General features: G+C 36.4%; 1 protein-coding gene across 2 annotated transcripts in view; it reads left to right on the top strand.

Moving 5' to 3' along the window:
- The window catches only part of Ptx1 (pituitary homeobox homolog Ptx1), a 356,984-nt gene extending 334,092 nt beyond the window's left edge, over positions 1-22,892 (top strand). For both annotated transcript variants that reach the window (XM_081726994.1, XM_081726999.1), the window contains one exon: positions 20,077-22,892. In XM_081726994.1, the coding sequence (XP_081583120.1) occupies positions 20,077-20,676 (600 nt within the window). In that variant the 3' untranslated portion in view covers positions 20,677-22,892. The remainder of the gene's footprint in view (positions 1-20,076) is intronic.
- The last annotated feature ends 1,569 nt before the right edge of the window (positions 22,893-24,461 follow it).

Below are 24,461 nucleotides of genomic sequence, written 5' to 3'. Positions count from 1 at the left end.
TGTCCTGTTCTTTCCTTAAATAATATCTCTCGCAAATACCGATCTTGGAAATAAAAAGTTCGTTTCGCTTGTGTGGAAACTATATCTTAATAGTTTATAGCTAATTTCTGAAGATGAATTTATAAGAAATTTATAAATGTCTCCGATCAATTCGACATCAATGTCACTCGACGTGGTACTCATAACATTTCAATACGTGCATCTACGGTTGAGTGAACGCCGATCTCGTAAGTTCGGACACCTTCGTCAGAAATACCCACAGGCGGTCAGTTTGACATCAATTTCACTTGACCTTAGATTCACAACATTATTTCAACTTCACATTCACTCGATTCCCACCACAATCAATCACATGACCCTCACTTCTCTGGCTGACGCCTCGGCACTCAAGCTCATGCTCAAAACAATGTTTCGACATCAGAAATCACTCAACATCAAGATCATGGCAATAATCATTTGAATCTCAAACTCACATCATAATTTTCGACTTGCGCTCACTCAATCTCAAGCTCATTTTATAATGTTGAGATTGAGTGAGCGTGAGTGCTGAATCTAATCTCATGATTTCGGGAACCATGTTTGAGATTACACAGAGCGCCACCTACTGTTTGTTAGAATGAAAGCAAGTGTGGCATCTATTTAATGACCAACTAGTCGTGTACTGCGGTATATACAAAGGTTTTAGCTGAAACTGATAAATTTTATACACATTATCCGGTTTATCTAAGGTTCGTAGTTGTTCATGCACTGCTAACTCAACTGTTTTCATATTGACACGCTGCAGTACATGCATAAGCGTAACACGTCAGAGTAACTTCCCCTACTATATTTGATACTTCTGAAAATAAAATTATATGATAACAACACAAATTGCTCTTTTCACTTGAAGTTCAGTGTAATATTACAACTCTTAGCAAAGTTTCATGACTATTACCGACCATTTGGAAATCAATAGAGAAAATACATATGTCCTAAGCAAATTTCTAAGAACATTGTAGATAATTGTATAAATATATATATATATATATTTTTTTTTTAACTTTTCACGACGATTGTAAGAACGTTCTTAACAAGCTTGGAGATTGTTGTATTTCGTTTACGGTTTTGCAGGGACATTATAACATTTGGAAACCACTTCCAGTGAAGTTAGATGTTAACGTTTCTAAATAAGCTAGGCCACCCACTATTGTGGGATACCTAGTGTGTAATAATGGTTAAGTAGCTCTTCATCATATAGAGGGAAGTAGAGTTGGAACTTGTTCTTCATACCGAAAGATCTAAAGCTGGAAGCTCTTCTTGATATCGAAAAATCTAGAGTTGGAAGCTCTTCTTCATATTGGGAAATCTAGAGTTGAAAGCTCAACTTCATATCGGAAGATCTAGAGTCGGAAGCTCTTCTTCATATCAGAAAATCTAGAGTTGGGAACTCTTTCTTCTTGATATTGGGAGATCTATAGTTGAAAGCTCTTCTTCATATCAGAAAATCTAGAGTTGGAAGCTCTTCTTCATATTGGGAAATTTAGAATTGAAAGCTCAACTTCATATTGGGAAATCTAGAGTTGAAAGCTCAACTTCATATCGGAAGATCTAGAGTCGGAAGCTCTTCTTCATATCAGAAAATCTAGAGTTGGGAACTCTTCTTGATATTGGGAGATCTAAAGTCGGAAGCTCTTCTTCATATCAGAAAATCTAGAGTTGGAAACTCTTCTTGATATTGAGAGATCTAGAGTTGGAAGCTCTTCGTCTTATCGGAAGATCTAGAGTTGGAAGCTCTTTTTCATACCGGGAGATCTAGAGTTGAAAGCTCAACTTCATATCGGGAGATCTAAAGTCGGAAGCTCTTCTTCATATCAGAAAATCTAGAGTTGGAAACTCTTCTTGATATTGGGAGATCTAGAGTTGGAAGCTCTTCGTCTTATCGGAAGATCTAGAGTTGGAAGCTCTTTTTCATACCGGGAGATCTAGAGTTGAAAGCTCAACTTCATATCGAAAAATCTAGAATTGGAAGCTCTTCTTCATAGCTGGAAATCTAGAGTTGGAATTCTACGCAGGAAATAGGATCTATCATATGTAGAGTTTTTTTTCTTTTTTTTTTTTTTTTTTTGTTCATTTCTATTAGATGAATTGGATGGGACATTTAAAGATTTGTCCATAGAATCTGAGAACTTTCATGTTAAATATCATAGTCGATGTTCCTAATTGAATAAAGTCACTGTAGTTGTTTCATGTAAAATTTCCTTAATAATAAATAGTTAATAAATTTACTTTTCTCATTATCTCCTTAAGTTTATCTCAAGAAAATAACACCAGTAATTTAATTTCATGGTCTTGTTTTTCCTTTCATTTCTTTAGTTACGATAATACCTAATGTTATTCATGCGTAACACACAACCCAGTTTATCTAAAGTTCGTAGCTGCTTATCCACAGCTAGTTCATCTGTTTCCATATTGACAATATGCTGCATTTATTCATAGTATATGGATAAACGTAGCCATGTCAGAGTGACTACCGACCAAACTCATTTTTCATTTCCTTTTTAAATAAATAAAAAAAGTCTCATATTACTCCAATCGGACATTGCAGCGACGGTATTCGTGTGTTATTTGAGAGGAGAGTGTGAGTATATGTGTATGTATGCGTATGTATTTATGTGCGTGTGTATGTGTATGGTTTCCAATTCCATTTTCCATTGTGTTACGTCATGTCTAATCCCTGGATCAGTTTCATTTCACACCTCAACCACACAATAGCGGGGTACCGATACCCCAATAGCTATGTAGAGTTCCTATTCATCCCCTCGTACCCCCTGTCGTGGCTGAAGTCATTTCGTGTGTCATTGCGCAGCGGGGAAGGGGGCAGGCGGTAACTGTAACAATAAACCCTCCTACTCCATCTCTCTCTCTCTCTCTCTCTCTCTCTCTTCCAACTAATTAAACTCTCGCCTCGGACGATGCAATGTTTTCATAACGAATGGAGCGGTTTTTGTATTGGTATATGTCATATACATAGACTATATATATGAGTACACACTATGTGTTAGTTTTCAACCTTTCAAATGCTTACATAAATACATAACCAATTGTCATCATTTTCTAGCTTCATTTCGGATTCCCAAGCTGTTATGTGTACACAAGAGTAACGTTATTGTAAAATTTACACCGGAAATTGATGGCAATCTAAATAGGCAGTAATATTTATTGAATTCTTAATGGTGATTTACGATCTGTTTATTAGTGAGACTTTGACAGTTCATTAGCCAACCTAATTAACATTGGTAATTGTAATTGTTATTATTATTTAAGCGGAATTAGTTTCCTATTTGTATGTACTAAGAATGAAAGAGAGAAGGGAACAAGGGACTAATGAATACATTATTTAATTAAAATTAATCAACTGAGAATAATGCTTAAGAGGACACATGCCATCATTTTTTAACAATCTTTTCGAAGTTGTTAATTAAGTTTTAAAAAGAAGAAAATCACAGCATTATAATAAAAGTTATTGTTTATTATCTACCAAACAATATGTAGCTCATTTCAAAACATAACGTCCCTAACACCAAAATACATTGGAGACAATCACAAAATAGCATACTCTTAACGCTCAAACTAAACATGTCTAGAACACGAAAGGAAGTCTTAGTTTTTTTTTTGTAACAAATTCCTATATTTATATTTCAAATTATGTTGTTGTTGGTAAAAGGTTTATGAAGCCTGGGACGAAGTCCCATTTTGTGGAATCATTCCTGACTTCTGGGAAGGTCCTGCTGGCTGGAAACAAGGAGTTGAACCAGAGGCGCTAGACTAGAAAGCTCTGATGCAAGCGTGTTTGAGTATTGAGCAGTCTGTTGTTGTGTGTGAGCTACAGAAAAATTGTCAGTTCATTTTAAACAGCTGAAAAAGTGCAACCTACCACAATACTATGGGATTGGGCCACCTTTCGCCTCAGAATAACTCTCATGCGACGTGGAATGGGGTCAAAGAGGTCGTGAACACTAGCAATTGAAATATTATACCATTCCCTGAGTAGTGCATCATTCAGTTCCGTGAGAGAGAATGGAAAAGAAATTTCCGCCTGATTCGTGTCTCCAAATCGTACCACAGATGTTCAGCTATGTTCTGGTTCAGGAATTGGGTGGTCAGACGAAATGTTTAACTGCATCCTGATTTTCCTCAAACCATGCTACAACAGCTCCAGCTGTGTGAATGGGCGCATTATCATACTGGAATATGCGTCAGTGTACAAAAACAACGTCTGGACTACATTGTGCGTATAGTCCCTTAAAATGGCGACATAATCACGGACAGTCACGCGACCAGTAGAGTCTATGCGTCAATAGAATATTGCGGCCCACAGCATGAGAGAGCTACCTCCATGTTTCATGATTGGTCGGAGACACTGTGGGTCATACGCTTCTTTCGGTGTCTGCCACACATAAGCACGGTATTTGGCTTTTAAAAAGCGAACGATGACTCATCCGATCATATCACCAGCGATCCATATTGCATGTTCACGGGACTACTGGACTGAGTCCTTCATCAGCAGTTTCACCCGTGCAACTCAACCTCGTATGCTCATGTCACGTAAGTCATGACGGACTGTCATTATCGATACAGGTTGTGGAAGGTGCCATTTGAGTTCCTCCGTCACTTGCATCGCAGTCGCACGACGGTTTTGAGTGACAATCCGCTTTAATCTCGGCAGGACCTGTTACAGAAAGTTTTCTTCCGATCACTATTCCGTTTCGTCGATGAAGTTTTGCTGGAGTTTGTAGGTCGTCATCACCTACACATTGTTCCTCGAAACACATTCAACACACCACTTTCTTCACGCTCGCACCACATAACCGAGCGCCAATAACTTGCCTTTTTTGGAAATCAAAGAGGTCGCCCAATTTACACTATCATCGTCTGCTCACTTTACTCACTGCACACTGTCGTTCTAGTGCTTCTCATGAAGTACGGAGTCTGCTCTAAAACACTACCACCACTGCCAGCTATTGCTCATGCCGCGTGACCGTTGCTAACATAGACATCTGATACTTTCCCAACTCCAGGTGTTTCCATTAAATTGATAAGTATGATATCTGTAGGCAGAGAACAATATAGAAATTCGTCCGGAACCACCATTTTAGAATCGTATTTCGCTGAGTTGTGTTTTACATTATGATACTGCACTATAATTATCACTGTTCTTTAACATAAAATCACCTTTATTCTACAATACTATTTGCGTTTATACACAATACATATATATGAATTGATAGTTCTAATTGAGCTCAACAAGTGTAAATCCTCACGTGCAATTTCCAAGAGAATCGAGAGAAACGAAAATTTTTGTAAGACTAAAGAAGTCATACTGTGCCATATAGCTACGCCATATTTTAATATTAAACGGATCCTTAATTATTGCCTCATCAAGCTTTTTTTTTTATTATGACATAGAAAAATAACGATACACAGCATTTATGAGTGTACTTAAACTTTAGTTTTTTGTTTAACTACAATATTTTGGACAGAAAAGACGGACGAAATTCATCGTCATAGGTATTCTGCCATTATTATCAGGTCACTTGTCACAACTGAGAAGCTTCCACACTCCACGGCCTTCAGCTAATCTTTTCGTCTTCATGCACAATTCTCTGTTTTGATATCGTCCATCACCCTCTCTTTTCTGCCACCATACCCTCTAGTACGTCTCTCATGTCTTAATCAATGTCCCAACTAGTTTCTCTTTCTCTTTTCAACAATGCCTCAATAATATAATGCACCAAGCATTTTATGAATTTTTTTAACTCTTCAATCAAGGCCCCACAAGATAAATTTTTCTTCCTCTTAAAGCTTCTTTCTCCATTCCTATTCTTGCTTTTATTTCACGTTCACACTTCATATCATCACTAATAATACTACCCTGCTTTCGAAAACTGGTCATCTGCACTATTTTCTCTCCTCCTACTTCTTTATTTGACACCGAGTCCTTAGTTCCAATCACAATGTTTTTTGTGTGTCTAACATTTATTTTCTTCACACCCCTTCTTCATGTTTTCTAACATCTTATTGATTTTCTTTTGAGATTCTGCAACAAGCGCCATATCATCTCCAAACTGTATACAACTAATCATTCTACCTTCTACCGAAATGGCATCTTTATTATGTAGGCTTTTTTTTTCACTATCTGATCTAGATAGATATTAAATATTGGCGAGAGACAGCAACCTTGTCCAATTCCTTCCAATCGCGGTCTCTTCTGTAATTTCTTCTGCTATTCTAACACTTACTTGTTGGTTCATATATAAGTTTCTTATGGGTCTTCGATAATTTATTCCAATTCAACTTTCTTTGGAGCCCCCAACAACAATTCCCAAGTCACGCGGTAAAAAACATTTTTCTAGATCAATAACTACAACATATGCCTCTTTCCCTTTTTCTATAAACCTTTCACCGATCACCCTTAATAATCCTATTGCATCTCTTTCTTCCTTACTTCTTCTGAATTCGAACTTCTGCTCCTCAACTTTTTCATTTGTTCTTCCATACAACCTTTTGTTCGGTATTACAATCAAAATTTTTGCTGCATGCGATATGAGACTAGAACTTAATAAAATGACATATTTGAGGGAAAATTTTTATGCGTAGTTTTTGGGAAAACCAAGACAATTTTTTTAGGCACTTAAAAGTATGTCATTTGTTCGCCACATTGGTCATTTAATTTGCTGGAACAGATTACTTATTTATATAGTGTATATGAAAAAAATGACTGTTTGCTAGTAGATTGTATCCATGGTCTATCTTTTTTTTTTAAACGGTGTCAGACATACAATTCTACCAGTGACCCATATACCCATATACTACTTGTAAAGTACCCATACTAATTAACTTTTATATTAATATTTTTGAGGCGTGCAAGGAGAAAACTTTTTTTTTTAATAGCTACTGCTTTAGCACAAATGATCCCAGTTTAATTCCCGGTAGAGAAGCGAGCAACAAATAAAATGACAGCAAGGAAGTAGCCACAGTAATTCGAATAAAACTTCCCTCACTACAGTGCGGTATACATCCCAAAAAAATTGCAAAGCAACCCGAAAAGTTCAAATCCGGATATCGCAGTGAAACAACAAACATTCAATTAGCTCAAGTTATATATATGTACTTTCGGTAGTGTTTTATAGTGTTAGGTACCTATGTTTCAGTATCTTTTTCCTATTTAGTGCAGTAAAAAAAAATATGTAAAGAATGAAAAAACACAAGAGCCATTAACACACATTAAATTATTGTTATGGAATTGTTATTTCCTATGTGAGGTAGTATTGTAATAAAGCCATAATTGTGAATAAAAAAAATTAATGAAAATTAATTCCACAGGCGATAACCTAAAATTGAAGTAACTGATGTACTAAAAAGATTTTTTTTTTTTAAATTATATTCAATAGACTTTGCAGGAAGCAACACCCCAATTTCTAACAGTTTTGTAAACAAAAATAGATTGCCTTTTCTTTAGGTAAACCAGAAACAGTTTACAAAACTTGTTTCTATTAAAGATTTTGGATCTGTGAGCACAAAGGACGCAACGACCAACGGTCAGAATCCTTATTTATAGAGCGACTGAAAAATTGTCAGGGAATGGTCGACGGGGAGAGTAGTGAGACAGTCTTAGGTATTTTAAGGTGTTCACTTCAATTAAAAGCCCCTATATCAAATTTATCGTGATACTCAACATTTTGGGCCAATAATCACAGCTAAGAAAAGACCATATTTGGTTCTATTAACTTAAGATATGGAAGCTTTTTCTTAAAAAATAAATCCTTAATGAATGTAACTTAATTCTGTCAGAAGAATGCAGCTAGGTTTCAGGTTTTCCTATTTTTATTAGTTTATTATAAAATTGTGGTGTACTTTATTAATGGGTTGTAATATTAAAATTCTGATAGCCACAATGCAGTTAATAAATGTAAGCAATTTATCTTGGAAAGAAATTAGGTTTTCCAAAACGCCCGTTACTACTTAATAAGTTACACCTTTAGTTTTAATATGTAAACGTGAATATGTAAATGAAGTGAGAAAGGATACTAGGATATTTACAATGATTTATTGAAATATGAAAAAAAATAATATAAAACTAATTAATTGAAATGACAAAAGTGAGATTTAAATCCGAGACATTTACTACTACATAGTAAGAATTCTGAACATTTCCTATTGAAAAATCACATTTTCTACATTTATCCATATTCTAAGATAAGAGAAGGATTATCACTTAGATCTACGCTAATAACTTGGCAGAAGAAACCAGAAGATCCAACCTTTGATGAGCGGGCGAGATCCATCTCAATGCTTCAAAAGACGGAGACTTCTAAAGACAACTGGCTTGCCTCTCCACCATATTCACTGGACCCCGATGAATCGTGTAACTGTGGTTAAATTCCTTATTTTTGTTATGACCCACTCATCTACAGAAGTCACGTAGCATAGAATAATATTTAGAATTTTACTGTTAGTTGGGAAACTTCTGATCACTTCTAATTCAAAGAACAAGAAATAAATAAATCTCAGCTTCTTCAACCTGTATGAAAAACATTTTAAAAAATATGTAACTTTTTTCTTGACTGATTTACACAACAAAATGTAAGTTTTCTTGATTCATTTACACTAGTAATTTCGCCTGTCGTACACTATAGATTTAAGTTGTGCCTGGAATCTCTAATTGATCTCATTTATTTAATGTGATTTAATTAATTATAGTTGTGTCGATCTACGAATCGTCCTCCAATCACGTAGCACTACCGTCTAAAGCAGAAGACAGGGCGCTTCTCATTGGCTGATGATGATTTCATGTCGTTGAAAGCACTCGGCTGTTGCCACGTCGCTTCAATAAACAAAAGCCGTACAACTGGGGAAAGTTCAGAATTGTACGATAAATTGCAACACAGCGTTAACTTCACGTGCTTTCAGGTGAGCGAGTTTAAACAAGTGGGTTGGGTCAGGCCGGGAGTAAACAACGGTGGAAGTATAATTTATTTATTTATTTATTGAGTTTGCCGACCAACCACCCCAAACTCCATACCACATTTATGAAATGTTTCAAGAACTTGATTATGCAAGCAGATAGGGCAGGTGGCGACATCTGTTAGGATTAGAGTGACTTAGTCATATCATTTTATCCTATTTTCTATTCCCAGTTTTTAACTGCTCTAACATATTTTTGTTTCTTTATACTTTATTACAGTAACATATAACACGGCACAAGAGAGGCATATTCGTAGACTATATCAAGGTGCCATTGTACGCTATATTATTAAGTTCTTTACTCGCCTAGGGAGTTTATAAGCGAGCATACTACTGGAATTTTCTTTACGTGTAGTTTCAATCATTAGGCCTATCCTAAAGTGAAAATAAATAAATAAAAATTTCGGTGCAACTCTCCTCTTTTGTAGGCAATATTGTGTTGCTATCCTGATATCACAAATAATGCAGTAATACTGTACGTGATGATGTATGAAGTCAGTTACAAATGTAAATAAATATTTTCAACATTGGGATCCTTCTCCTGCAACATTAATATGAGCTTGAAATTGTTAATAAATTCCTTGATGACCTGATAACTTATCGCGTTTTATGAACCGGAGGTCACCAGGCTTTTTATTTCTGTATGTTTTCAAAGAAATGGTATGCTCACACAGTTCATATACACTAAACTTTCAAACAAGCTGCTTTACAAAAAAAATTGGAACTTCCTTCTGGCTATATGGTAAACGTACGCATCTTCGGCGTGAGAGACTTGGACTCGATTTCCAGTGGAACTCATGTGGTTCGGATCCCACGTTAATCTGTAGGACTACGTTTCATATAGACTCGCTGCTAAAAGGGACGCTGAACTCAAATCTAACCTGCGAACATAAGGTCGGATAACATAATGAAAGATGCTTATACGTGGTTTGATCTACATAGATATCCAATATCCGATGTGTAACATGAAAGCACACTTTTAGAATCTGTAAAGTAGGAGTGATTTTTAGGATTTCTAACGTAGGAGTGCGTTTTTAGGATCTGTAACGCAAGAATGCACTTTTAGATTATGTAACGTAAGAATGCGCTTTTAAAATCTGAAACGTAGGAGTGCACTTTTAGAATCTGTGACGCAGGAGTGCGCTTTTAGGATCTGTAACGTGTAAGAGTGCTCTTTTAGGATCTGAAAAATAGCAGAGAGAAACATAGTGAGCAAAGGGAGGAGGGGAATCAGGTACTTAAACAGAATAAGTAGTGTTGGCAGTGTATGTGTAGTTGAGTAGTACATTTTCAAAATCATCGACAACTATCGATGTTCATGTTTCCTTGTCACCATTGTCTTTTATCAACAATTGGTTTTCTGCAGTTGAATGTGCATTCAGATCATCACGTAAAATAAACCTTTTCAGTGTTGGCCATTTCCCACCACACTATCTAGCCTCCAAGAGAGCTGGGTTACAGGACCATCCTACTGGTCCAGGCACTTACAGCATTAATTGTAAAGCTTAAAAGTTGCTAAATTTGTGATGTACCATAAAAGATGAAATATTGAGAATTTGGTTGCGACTATGAACTGTAGTATCATCAGTATCTCTCACGATCTTTCCTCCCATCCATGCCACTGAGTTATCCCATTTGTTTCCTCCTTCGATCGTCGATTGATATATATAATATCCTGTTTACTCTAGAGTCGAGACAGGTCTCAAAAACTCTAAAACAGACCCTCCAAAGACGAAGAGAAAAAGTAGGAGCAGGGAATAACGTGTTGTGCATTGTTCCAGTGAAGGAAGTTCTTGTGAGGGAAGGGAAAGCCAAAATTTATGACTTCAATTTGTAGGCAAATTATGTAAACTGTTTTTTCTTCCTTTTCTTTTGATTCTTTGACTTTTTTTTCTTTTTTTCATCTGGCTGTCGGTTGTTCCAAGCGGTGATATATCATTGTTCGGAAGGCAGCAAAGTTGATGATAAGCCTCATCTGTCCCCACTGGTGCAGCCAATCACAGCGGCCATATATCTTCATTGTCGGCCGCAATTAGACGCTTCGTTGGCCACGTCCCAGGCAGTGTCAGGGGGGAAGGAGAACGAAGAGAGAGGAGAAAAAATGATGGGTTTGGGAAACGGCGAGGAACAAGGCCGTGTTAGAAACTATTATCTGTAAGCGGACTCAACAAACTTTTCTATTGATCATCCTTCCTGAGTGTGTACAAAATTATTTCCACAGTGAACTCTTCCGCAATTCTTTGTAAGTCTAATAGTTTGTTTACGTTTTCTCTTACAACAAGGAATCTATTTGTGTTCAGGCGGAACAGATGTGATGAGATCTTCTTCTCATATGCAAAGCGTACACTTTTCTCCTCATCCGGTATATTTTTTGGTTTCCATGTGTGTTTACTGATTACATTTCCGTTTAATGAGTACATTACGCTAATGTTGCTTGCCGCTTTCATGCCTGTTATGTTTGCTCCTTTTGGAAATTTAAAAACTCGAGAGTAGGGGTGTTTAGAATTGCGATCCCAATTCCGAAACTCAAAATGTCCATAATTCTGGAATTTTTTCGGATTTGGAAATTATTGATTTCGAAATTCCTACATTCTTAAATTTGAGTGAAATTCCGATATTTCGGAATTCTGAATTTCGAAATTCCAATAATTCGAAATGCCGAGATTTGTAAATTTCAGACTGAAATTCCAAAATTTCAGAATTTTGAGTTTCGAAATTTCAATATTTCGAAATGTCGATCTGAAGTTTCGAGGTTCTGGAATTCTGACCTATCGAAATTTCGGTATGAAATATCGACATTCCGAAATTCCGTAATTCCAGACTATAAAGTTCCGGGATTCGAAATTCGAAAATTCGGAAGTTCTGAGACCCTATAAATCCTAAATTCGAAAATCTTCAAATCTCAAAATTCCGAATGGCAAAAATCGAAATTCCAATTCCCGAATAGGGTTTTGATTGTGAAGTATTGCGTAAACCGCCATATTTCTACTGGGGAGCCCGGATCTCGGGCTAAAGAGGGCTCGAGCACAATAACTCAGCGTGAGACCTATATGTTATACCAAGCTAGAGCCCGAATATGAGTGAAGTTGAGCCCCAGTATGATTAGTGACGGCAACCACGAGCGTGTGAAAGCCCCATTCAGGATAGCGAACCTGAGCCCAATGAAGTTAATGAGTGCAAAATTGAGGTAGTGCGAGTCTTATTGAGGATTGGAAACCGAGGTAGCATGACCCTCATTGAGGTATTGACCGTGAGGCTTATTGAGGATAGTGAGCCTCGGCTCCCACGAAGCTGAGTGTGTCCCAATTGAGGAATTCTCCGGAAAACGGCCTATGGGCTCATAAGCCCTTTTTTCCGGAGATCGGTTTAAATGAACAATTATTGTTTGCTCGACAAGTGCTGAAAAGTTCGTTTTAATCTGGCAACACTGCGCGAAGCTATGAATGTATTTGGATCAGAATTACAGCACTAACATTTGTACCCTGAGCATGTTGGTAGCATTGGTGAAACTGTATCTGTATTGCAACACGAACTTTGTGCTGCAGGTAGTGGATAGTGGTAAAGAAATGCTTACGTTAGACGCGAACTGAAATCCAAGAGAAAAGTGAGTATCAAACGAAAACATCAAAGTGGAAAACCGTATATGTTGCAAAGAGGTAGAACTATATATGGAAAGATTTTCAAAACAGCTGTTGAAGATCTCATTTTCCTGTTACTAACAGACAAGTACTGGCTTGAATGTATTATGCTGGAAATTCAGGCAAACTCTACGTAAATGTGTTATGTAGCTAGCGCTTTTTTCCCGCATATGGCATTTTATCCACATCGCATATAGCTTAGTATTAATATTTTTCAATATTTATTTTCTATAGAAACAGGGAGCTTTGCGCACTACTAAGAAGACAATGTTTTGCTCCAAAGTTCTATTAAATACAAGTGGCACAACATATTGCGTTTTTCTCAAACCCATAACTTTCACTATACGCTCTTACGGGTCTATTGGCTAGCACATACATCTCTTCTTTCTATTCATAATATATTTGAACACATTGTATTTCCTCTTGTACAATCTTTTTTCACTTCATTTGGATTTTTGTGCACCACATAGTATGTCCCTTGGAAAAAGGGCCTATTGGGTAGGGTATTAATTATTTTTTAATCTGTTGAAATAGTGTATGTTTTCGAAAGCATATTTGCTACATAGTTTCAGCAAGTGCTAACCATATCAGTACTTTTTGCAATTCATGTTTCACTTCAAAAATCTATTACAGTAGAAGTAATACAAAGTTTCACTTGCATTTTTCTCAAAACCATCATTTTGCCTACAGGCCCTTTTTCCGGAGAACGCCTCAATTACAAAATGGTCATCTCTGGTCCCTTACATCCTTGTAGTTCTTGTAGTTACAAAATATTTTTTGTCGTATCCTTTCTCTCTTTTTTCCCGTGACATCTTAAAAAGAGCTTAACAAATAAACGCAGAGAAAGAACTGGCAACACCGTCTACATTTCCATCTGCTCACTAAGTTTTGTTATTGGCTACTATTTTTCCTCCTTTTATCCTACCTACTTGCGTTTATTTTTTTGAAATGAGAATCATTGATAAGAATTGCGAGAGTCAATATAAATACTAAGTTCGAGGAACATATGACAAGGACACGTTCCGTCGGGTGAGATTTGACTGCATTTTCATGACCCAGGTTCTTGCCAGCAAGCTTATAACGCGCTTACCTAATTATATATTTTGTTAGCATAATGACAGAGAACTGGGACATGAACTTGAGAAAGCTAGAAAAAAAAACTTGGGAACAATTAAGCAACGAAATCAAAATTTAAGGTGTAAGTTATACAATGGTTTAAGAAGTTATATGAAAAGTTATTTTTCACTAACGAGCTTCTGTGCGATAAAAGGAACTTTATTCAATCCGAATAATTCCTTAGTCTGAGATAATAAGAACTTTGAGAATAGATATTATTTCGCAAGCTAACCAAGCACGAAGTTCAGCCATGTCTCTAGCCATGATCGCAGCTTTGTAAACAGAGAAATTTTGAGATATTATTTTGCAAAACGATATAACAAAACCATCACCATCAGGATTATAACTTTTAAAGGTTTGTTTCGGTTATCGAAAATGAGCTTAAACTTGGACAAACCTTGCTCTATTATCTTTCGGTACCACTTTCTCAAGAAATCATACACGATCTTTCCTTGTAGAATGATTTAATTTTCTCTTGAATCAATGCAACTTATTGTATTCATTCTTTTGTCACAGGTAACAATTCCAATCCCAAAAACTTTTTGACTAGAGAGTCCGAATTACAAATACTTTCCCCTTCGTTTGTTGATGTGACATTGGTGTCGTGCTTGAGCTGTTATTATGTTCAAAATCAAAAGATTCACTTTTTTGTATCTCGAGTCTAGAGACGAAACCCTCGAGTCACTAACAGTATTTGTAAATGTATCGTAGGGACTCTCCCGACCTCTGAACATTTTGGGGTGGCTGTGAGGTCCTTTCGTAAAGGAACATTAGTTGGAATAAGATATCTTTTAACTTTCAGACTCGACACAAAGCAACATATGATATTTTGAGACGCATTTCTGTTTCACCGCTGGTGGCTTCAGGGGACGAGATTATGATGGTACTACCGGGCCCTGCCCCCGGGCCTACCTGGCCTATTGGGAAATCCGGCCCTGGTTCTGTGCGAAACGCTCCAGGACGCTCACCCGTGACTAGCGACGTAGTGGAAGCAGTTAGGGAGAGTTTTGTCCGCAGTCCTCGAAAATCTACACGACATGCATCACAAGAAACTGGTATCCCTCAGACCACTGTTTGGCGTGTATTGGTCATGACTTTTCTCCATGAAGCCATGCAGACTGTTCTTGGTTCAAGCACTGAGTGAAGTAGATAAACATACCCGACATGAATTATGTGTTACCATGTTGGATCGCACTAGTGGTGACGAGTCATTCTTGAACACTGTGATATTCAGTGACGAATCAAGTTTTCATGTTTTCGGTCGAGTCAATACACACAATTGTCTAATTTGGGGCACGGAAAATCCGCATGCGCACATGGAGCTGATTCGTCACAGCTTCAAAGTAAACGTGTTTTGCGCTGTTTCCAGACCAAAGGTGTATAGACCATTCTTCTTTGCTGAGATCACCATCACCGGTATCGCCTATCTTGATATGCTCCAGAACTTCATTATTCCATAGAACTTAGATGAAGATGACCACGATGGCCGCTTATAGTGGCAACAAGATGGCACCCCGCCGCACTACCTGATAGACGTAAGGGAATTTCTTAATCATATCACATAAGTGGATAGGTCGTGGTGGACCAATTGCCTGGCCGCCACGGTCTCCAGATTGCAATCCAATTGACTTCTTTCTGTGGGGTTTGTGAAAGATAAGGTGTACATTCCTCCCCTACCTTATCAGGTTAATGAACTGAAACATCGCATCACAATAGCCATCGCGGACGTTACCGCCGAAATGCTTTACTGTTTGGCAGGAAATCGACTTTCGATGAGATGTGTCCAGGATGACCGCAGGTGCACACATTGAGCCATAATGCAAACTTGAAGTGTTGTGCAGTATATCGACATATAAACCAAGTCTGTATGTGGTTCCAATAAAGAATTATAACTGACTGAAGTTGTAAACCCTATAAAGAATCATCCTCTCTCTCTCCGATATATAGGTCAATATTGGCGTGTACCATAATAATCTATATATCGTTCAACTCTGTAATATATATAGATGGCGCAACCTATGTTTGAATTATAGCTTTGGCCCCCTCTTGAGTTTGAGAAGTACATGTGTTTTAATCAATTATATACTAATATACTAACAAAAAAGTTAAATTCTTATATGAGTAGAATATAAGAAAGTCCCACTTGTAGCAAAATCTTACATAACACTGCTGTTCTCAGAATTAACAAACCCAACATATGATTTTACCTAATGATAAGCAATATTCATGTTACTATGGTATGGAGATTTGAAATTTTTGCACTATGGTTTTAGAAACACGTTTGAAAGAGTGAAAATGTCGATGTGTGAATCTGGAGTGCATGAGTTGTGTGAAGGAAATTTTTGAATTTTTAATATAATAATTTCATTGTTTGGAATAATACAACGAAACACATATAACGAATACGGAAGATTTCATCATGGAAACTTCTCGCAGATTCCAAACATCGTTACAGTAGCAAGATCAATGGAATATCTGCTATCTACACTTTTTACGTTACTAACAAACTAGTTATTATTTTCCGAAGTTTATTGATATAATTAAAACTATGCAATCAGTTATTTTAACATTGTAACTACTTTTGGCAGTGGTAATGTGATGTTTTTATATTGCTCCATTCTCTTTGCTTGTGGCAGGTTTCAGTGATCTGTTCTTTCCTCGTCCTTCACGCTTGTTCGACCACTTTTGAACTTTTCTATATATTAGCAAATACTTTACCGAAGTAAAACATTGTCCCCATTTTGTTCTGACAATCTTCTATGAATTTCGGCTCTTGTTAAACCTTCAGAACGGAACGATGCTCCTCTGTGGTGAAAACAAACTATTACAGCCATATTTACTTCGCAACAGCGCAAAGTGAACTGAAGTGATAACGGTGAAACCTGCCACACGAGAAGACAGTGATACAGTCAGCGACAAAAGTTCTTTCTGTTTGATGAAATTAGTTTTGTAAATAAATTCCGAATGGAAGGAAAATTTGAGTACAGTTTTCGGTAAAATAAAAAGAATGTAAGTTTCTGTAAGTTCCAGCCTTGAAACTCGGTGAAACGGTGTACGTTCCTGCGTTATCCCTCCAAAAATGTTTACCAAACGGAAAAATTTTGTCGCTGACTGTACCATCTGTAGGGTTGCCATATGTCCATATTTTGTACGGACTCTTTGTATTTTTGGGTCCGTGTCCGTATCGTACAAAGCATGAGATAGGAAAATGTCTGTATTTGGCAGTTTTTGGAGCGCTGCCCGAAAATTTCCGAGTCGGGAATCGCTAAAACCTCGGGCATAAAGAATTGTGTTTTCATCATATATGTTACTATTAATAAAGTAGGTTACATTTTTAAAAAGTGTCTTATTTTTCCATTCCAGGGTTCTTTTGGTTAGATTTAATATACGTAATTTAATGGCATGATGTATTACATTTGTAGTAATGAAAAAAATATATAAAACATATTAGTTTCCAATATTGTTTTAAGTACGATGTATTACAATAAACAATTGTGTCATAATCTAAAAAGGTGATTTTAGGTAAGAAATTTCAAAATATTTATTCTGTTTGGGCACCGTATCTTTGATTGGTGGTCATTTTAAGGCCTGTTCGTATTTTGGATCAAAAAATTATGGCAGTCCTATCCATCTGTCGTCTTGAGAGCGCAGAAAACCGCACAGCCAATCTATAGGCGATTAGAATAAGATTGCATATACGTGTTGGCGTACATTCGTAAAACAATGCTTAACTTAATAATAAAAAATATAAAGTATCATTTTATTATTATGTGCATCATAATACTATGTATTATAAAAACACCAGTATCATGAACAATTTATTTTTACAATATAATTTACTTAATTGTAAGTGACATAGTTGACATGGCTCTAAAATCCGCAACTGTGTTATTATATCTGCCAAAAGATTGAAATAACAATAACAACAAAAATGTCTATATCGTTTTCGTTTTAATTGTCATACGATTAATCTAAAAATTTCCGCGTTGGTATATAGGGATATAAGTTACAATTTTATCCAAGAATTCACGGTGGCTCAGTGGTACTATTTCTTGTATCACCACTGCACAAACTATGCATCTCTTTACCCAAGTGGCTCGCTTTCAACAACTTAGTGGTCTTTAACATAACATCACAAAAACTCAGCTTCGTTTGTTTGCTGATTTTCACTCCATTATCTACCTTGAGCTACCGTTCTCCCTCCGTTTTCAAATCTTCGGAATCCATTTTCAATATAACATAGATTCCACTTATAAACATGTCTGGGAACCATTAATTTAGGCAATCCGTAAATTCTTAACTGTCAGTTGCTTGCGTTGCCTATCTCTGTCTCATAAGAGTTATCCACTTAAATACTTATGTCAGTTCTAAATTATGGTTAACTGCGAGCATCTTCCCCGTAATAGAACTATATACACACCAACTCGATTCTCCTTACGACTGTTTTTTATGGAAAGGTTTTTTCTTTCGAGTTTGCAGACAGTTCGTTGACACACTGTATCTTTCACCACTATGGAGACCTTCCTTTGACTCCAATTCGTTTGAAATGTTCCGCGCTGCTCGTGTACTCCTGCTTTCAAGAACTTATGACTACCCATACAGCTCAATGACTTGCGTGTTGGACATCCTCTCTTTGGCTCAACAATCAATCGTCCGTATTTACGATTTCAACAGAGTTGTTCCTCCTACATACTTATTGAGGATTATACTCGATTGGTCTTATTTTTCAACTGATGTCCTGCTCCCAATCTTACATTGAAACAACTGCATCAACTTCGCTTAATACGACATAATTCTGGCCGCATGACTTTTCAACAACAACAACGTAATCCTCTACACAACTGGCTGGAAATCTGGAACAATCTCTCCGCATCGTACCTCTGTGTATATTCTCGGGCTAGTTGGATTGCTGTCCTTCATGTATTATTACCAGGTAATGAATGTTTATATCAAATTCACCGCAGTTCTCCACCTCTTTGCTCTCATTGTCAACAACAAGATACCGTCTATCATCGTTATACGTTCTATTCAGATTCTTCCTTCGTATAGGGGGCGCGGTGGCTCAGTGGTAGAGCGTTCACTTCCGGTGCTTGGGGTCCCTGTTTTGATCCCAGCTCGCGCCTTGTGGACTTTGTGGTGGACAAACACCGTGCTCGTGGGTTTTCTCGGGGTTCTCCCGTTTTCTCCAACTTTCTTCATTCCACTCATTTCTCATTATCACCGTCTCGTTTAGCCTAACCGGCATAACCGTGGGACGTAAAACTTAAAGATTTCATTTTCTTTCTTCGTATAGTTTTCTTTTTCAATTTGTGAGCTAAATTTGTCGCATCTCACCACAAGCTGTATTACAAACATGAGTTCTGTTTCTGATTTTTCTTGGTTTTCATCCAAAAACATCGCATAGGCAATTGGCTTCTTGGTACTATTGTCTTTTATATCACAAAATATTCACTTCTCTGTGCACCTGATAGGTATGTGAAATTTTTGAAAAGAACTTGCCGGAAGCAGTTCACACTGAATAAAGAAAGAACCTTGTTTGTCGGATATTTGATTGTTCTATTTTAGGAATGACTTTGTAACACTTATTGTCTCAGTATACTTGTTCACTATGTAATTTAAGTTTTATTTATTTTTAAGGATATATTCATTTTTCATATCTGTTCGATCGTTTCTTACATCTTCTGTATCTTTACTACCATATAACCTATTGTTTACTTAATACCCTTTGTAATATAAGTAAGGCAAACGCTTACCTTTGGTGCCTGGTGTCCCAGGTTCAAGTTCGTGCTGAATAACGTCGTGTCCTTGTGTTTTCTCGGGGTAATCCCGTTTTCTCCCACAAGGATGTCTACCTCTATGATAAAACTGATGTTATAAGTTTACATTTAATAGAAAGATATAAGTATTGCCATCAAGTTTTAGCTTTATTTTTGTATACATTTCTATACACTTAAACACCTTTCCTTAATTTGTTTTTTCTACTTTAACGAAATTTCATGTTCCTGGATACTAGCTGTTAAGGAAAAACGCGAAAAAATGAAAATAAAATATTCTATCACAAAACATATATATATTAAGAATTTGTTTTTTCTTTTTTAGGATTACAAAAATCAATTGTATATATATATTAATTTTAGGTGTTATGGAAGTAATATATATGTATTTCCGGCATAGAATAATTTAGCTAACAAAGCTGCACACAATAATGTTTCACGAGTTTTATAAAGTGTATTTACTCATAATTTTGTAGTACTATCAATATAATTTGATTTCTTAAATGAAATAATTAATACCAATCTATATTTATCTCTCGTTAAAGGTCTGGTTCAAGAATCGTCGTGCCAAATGGAGGAAGCGAGAGAGAAATGCGATGAACGCTGCCGCCGCAGCTGCTGCAGACTTCAAGAACGGCTTTGGGACGCAATTCAACGGCCTTATGCAACCTTTCACGGACACAGACTCTTTATATTCATCATATTCGTCGTATAACAACTGGGCAGCCAAAGTACCTAGTCCACTAGGCACGAAAAGTTTTCCTTGGGGTCTTAACTCGGTAAACGTAAACCCTTTATCTTCAGTGGTTCCAAGCCAAAATTCTGTGCCCTCTGTAGGTATTAATGGCATCAACTGCTTTAACTCACCGACAGGAGCTATGAATTCTAGCTCCATTATGCCATCAGTGTCAATGACAACTAGCTTGAGCGTTACTACCCCTACAGGCCAGTGCCCGTATGCAACCCCAACGCCCCCTTATATGTACCGTGACCAGTGTTCCACTATGTCCTCTAGTATTGCCAGTCTTCGACTTAAAGCGAAACAGCATTCCTCTAGTTTTGGCACTTATTCACCAATGAGCCCTCGTTCCAATACCACATTGTCTGCCTGTCAGTACGCGACAGTGGACAGAAGTACCGTTTGAGACGTGCTGGGATGGCATCGGCCGCAAGAACCAGAGGACTCGACGTCCCATCACATTGCTGTAGTGGAACCACATGGAACTACAATGACAACCATTGGTGGTGGTAGTGCTGGTGACAGTGGTGTAGGTGGTGCAAGTAACGACGGACAAGAAGTCAACAATGACAGCAATGATACTGATTATGAGGATAGCCGAGACGCCAAGAAGAGTTCCTCTGTATTGAAAAGTGAACATCTGGAGGAGCTGTGGAGAATGCCATCGTCATAACTTTCAAAATAAACTAGTCTATACATCTCAGTTAAGGACAAAAAAAATATATCAAACACAAATGATAATCAGATGGTAATAATAAATTAGTGATGCATCACTATGCATCAAATAGTCACTAACAAACATAAGAACATTATCTATGAGCAAGATACGGAGTATATGAAGGATGATGTGTTGTATATTGTAATATTGTGATGCATGGGTACGGTGCGTACATTGATGAGAGTGTGTGTGTTAAGAAAAAAATGTGGGACAATAGGTCTTCACAAAAGAAATTATTGTGAAGAATTTCAGAGAGTTGTATCATAATTATGATTCGTTGTACAAAGTAATGAAAGAAAGGAGACAAATACCTTTTACCTGTTAAGTTATTTCTAAGTGTTGGAATTAATATTAGACCTCGTTTCTGGGAGCAATAGTAGATTCACGATACAAGAAAGTGAAAAAAAATATATCGATGGTTTCATCGATCATTTTGGTGTGCTTTTTCCGTGAGTGTATGAGTGTGCATGATTGTATATAGTACTATATCATACTTCTACTAAAAATATACGGTGTCTAACTAAAAGAAAAAAACTATTTAAAGTTTCTATATAATGGATGTGATTCTTTTTTTTAATGTGTCTTGTTTAGATAGGCTGTGTAACTCTTTTGTTTCAATTTTGAAAGAAGAAAAGACAAAGTTTCTCTTGTCTTGTAAATTAATCAAACTTCCAATATAAAACTTTTAAAAAAAGAGAAAAAAAGGCAGTTCAAGCCTTATAGAAGCTATTTTTATTTAGAGAAGTTGGTCGGTATAGTTACTGCATACAACGTTTATGCTGTTATATACAAGTAAACCATTTCATAGAAGCACTACCAACTTTTACTAAAGAAAACTTATTTAAACCTGATAACTGTATTGTTTCAGGGACTGGTGATATATCTTTCTAAAAACCACAACCAATTACGGTATAGAAATACTCTCTTTTTGTTGTATACGTTATTGTTTTCCATTTTAAAAATGTTGTGTACAACTTCAATAATACAGCACTTTCAATTAACAATCGAATTAAGACACAGAAAAGAACTAGTCAATTTGCTTGTCATTTTGTTAACGAATATTCTACATAACCAAAACTAATAGCAGAGTTATTAATAAATTGAAAATAATGTTATTATTTTTTTTAGTAAGATTGCTAATTGCAGGAAGAAAACGAACATATAATCATGGTTAGATATGATAGTTCTATACCTGTAAAATTTTGCTACTAAATACTCAGAAAACAACGTGCAAATATTTCCAGTTTCTTGGTTAAGTTGATTCTTAATTGTCAAAAGAAAAACTGGAAGAATTTGTAATATAGTTTCTTGTTTGATAAAACTGGTCAAAATGTTTTGAGTTTCTCTGTTGGTTTTTTTTTTCAGATAGGTTGAATCCTCTGTGTTTTCCACAGTCAAAGAAGAAGGTTCTTCTTTTAGACACTAAAAACAACAAAACATTTAGTTTTATCTCAAGATTACAAGTTCTATTTTTCCACAATATTATATGAAGGTAATACATTCATGAATAGTTAAAAAAAAAAATAGAACCGACAACACAAATTATGTTTTTATAACATTAACGCCTTTTCTTAAAAAAAGAAAAAAACAATAATATTTTTGAATTGCAGCAATTTCATGTTTTAAATATTTATTTTGTTTTCAATGTATTGAGTTTTATCATCATTAATAAGAAATAAATTTGGAAAATACTGCATTCTTCTTCCTACTGATCTTAATATGATGTAAGGTTTACAGTACATATTTCACGTAGGTTATTTTTTTAAACAAAAGAGCAGGAAAGGATAGTTCTTACTGAAAAGATTGTACATAAGTGTTATAATTTCATCTAAAATCACTGTTAATGTATGATAACAAGTCACATGTGTAAAATCAATAAAAAATACAGTACTTAGATATCTTAATGACTTTACTTTTTAATATATACCTTTTAATTATTTGTGTCATTGATTGTAGCAGAGATTTTATATAAACGAGAAAAGTTTCAAAAGTCCGTGCACTTTAGAAGTTTTTCTTTTTTTATTGTGCTGTTTATCGATTACTATGGTATGTAATCATATTTCACTGAACATATTTTTCTGAACCGGATATCCACTTTGTAAAAGAGGTCTGAAAATAAGAAGAGATCAGAGTTTTCAAGTTCCTAATACACTGTTGTGATAATATACTGACAAGGGAACATTCCGATTTGGTGAATTTAATTGCTGAAAATGATTGCTAGCACTGGATTTAGCACCGGGATGGTTAGTGGCAGACCGTATACACGGTGGGAGATAAGTGAGGGCAAAGTGCGAAAATAGAACGTGAATGCCATGTTAATTTTGAAACGAGTGGAGGGATTGAGGTTAAATGTTGGATATGAGGAAATCATGTAGAGCTCCACTGAATAGGCGTAATATGAATCATGGAGGACATCTGAAAAGCCGCCATGTTGGAATTAGCGCAAGAAGAATATACGAGAAAGGTTTCAAGTAACATATGGCATTGACAGAGATAATGTAACATTGACGCACACCATTTATTGAAATCAATGGTGGCCAATACAATTTGAAATCTCTGTTTAGAAATAATTGCAGCTGTTATGGAACTTAAGAATGATTTTGTAGTTGATACAAAACTGGAGACAACAGTGTGTACATTTGAAAAACGACAAAGATGGACAATTGGGCTCATCACAGCTGTCTCTGGTATTGAAATTGAAGCAGTAGTCTACAGGTGTCATGAATGCGCCAGGTGCTGTTTGTAAATATCCAGTTTTGTATCTAATCATAGCTTAGAATCTCTGTGCTGTAAACTGAAAGTGAGTAGTGAATGATTGCAAGCTAATGAAGTTGTCTCGCTGTCATATTTTTCAGTCAGATGACAGAAAAATGGTGTCTGTTATATTGTATTTTACGAAATTCTTGTATGAACGGAAGAAGAACACATCCAACGGTTGTATGAGTGACGTTCAACCATCAGGGATAAGGAGTCGTGTGAGCTCAACATTGTCCGGTTCCTGCACCAACTCTTCATCTTTATTGGTTCTCCATGAATCAACGAGGAGTAGCTGTTTTATCTGCTCTATAGAAGGCCAGGAAACGTCAGTCATGAACTCTTTCAAACTGTCTTTGGTCATATTTGCGCTTTTACCAGCATATGAATGAATATTGTGTGTATTGGAACGCTTGTTGGCTGGAAAGTGGCCTCATTCACGTTTGTGGTTGTCCCTCATGCACGTCTCCTTTACGACAGTATTGCTGCATTGCCATAGCGTGGAACGACTCCTGTTACCCAGGTCACAAACTGTATTGACCACTATTGATTTCAATAGACGGCGTGCGTCAAGATCCATATGCCACATGATCCCTTTTCCGTATATTCTTGCGCTAATTCCAACATGGCGACTTTCAGATGTCCTCCATGATTCACATTACACCTATTCACACATACGTTCATGATATCGAACATTTGACCTCAATCCCTCTACTTGT

This window comes from Thermobia domestica, chromosome 1 (genome assembly GCF_964235325.1).
Source record: "Thermobia domestica chromosome 1, izTheDome1.hap1.1, whole genome shotgun sequence".
Classification (NCBI taxonomy): Eukaryota; Metazoa; Arthropoda; class Insecta; order Zygentoma; family Lepismatidae; genus Thermobia; species Thermobia domestica.
Note: the sequence above shows the minus strand (reverse complement) of the source record. Positions and strands in the feature narration are given on the sequence as shown.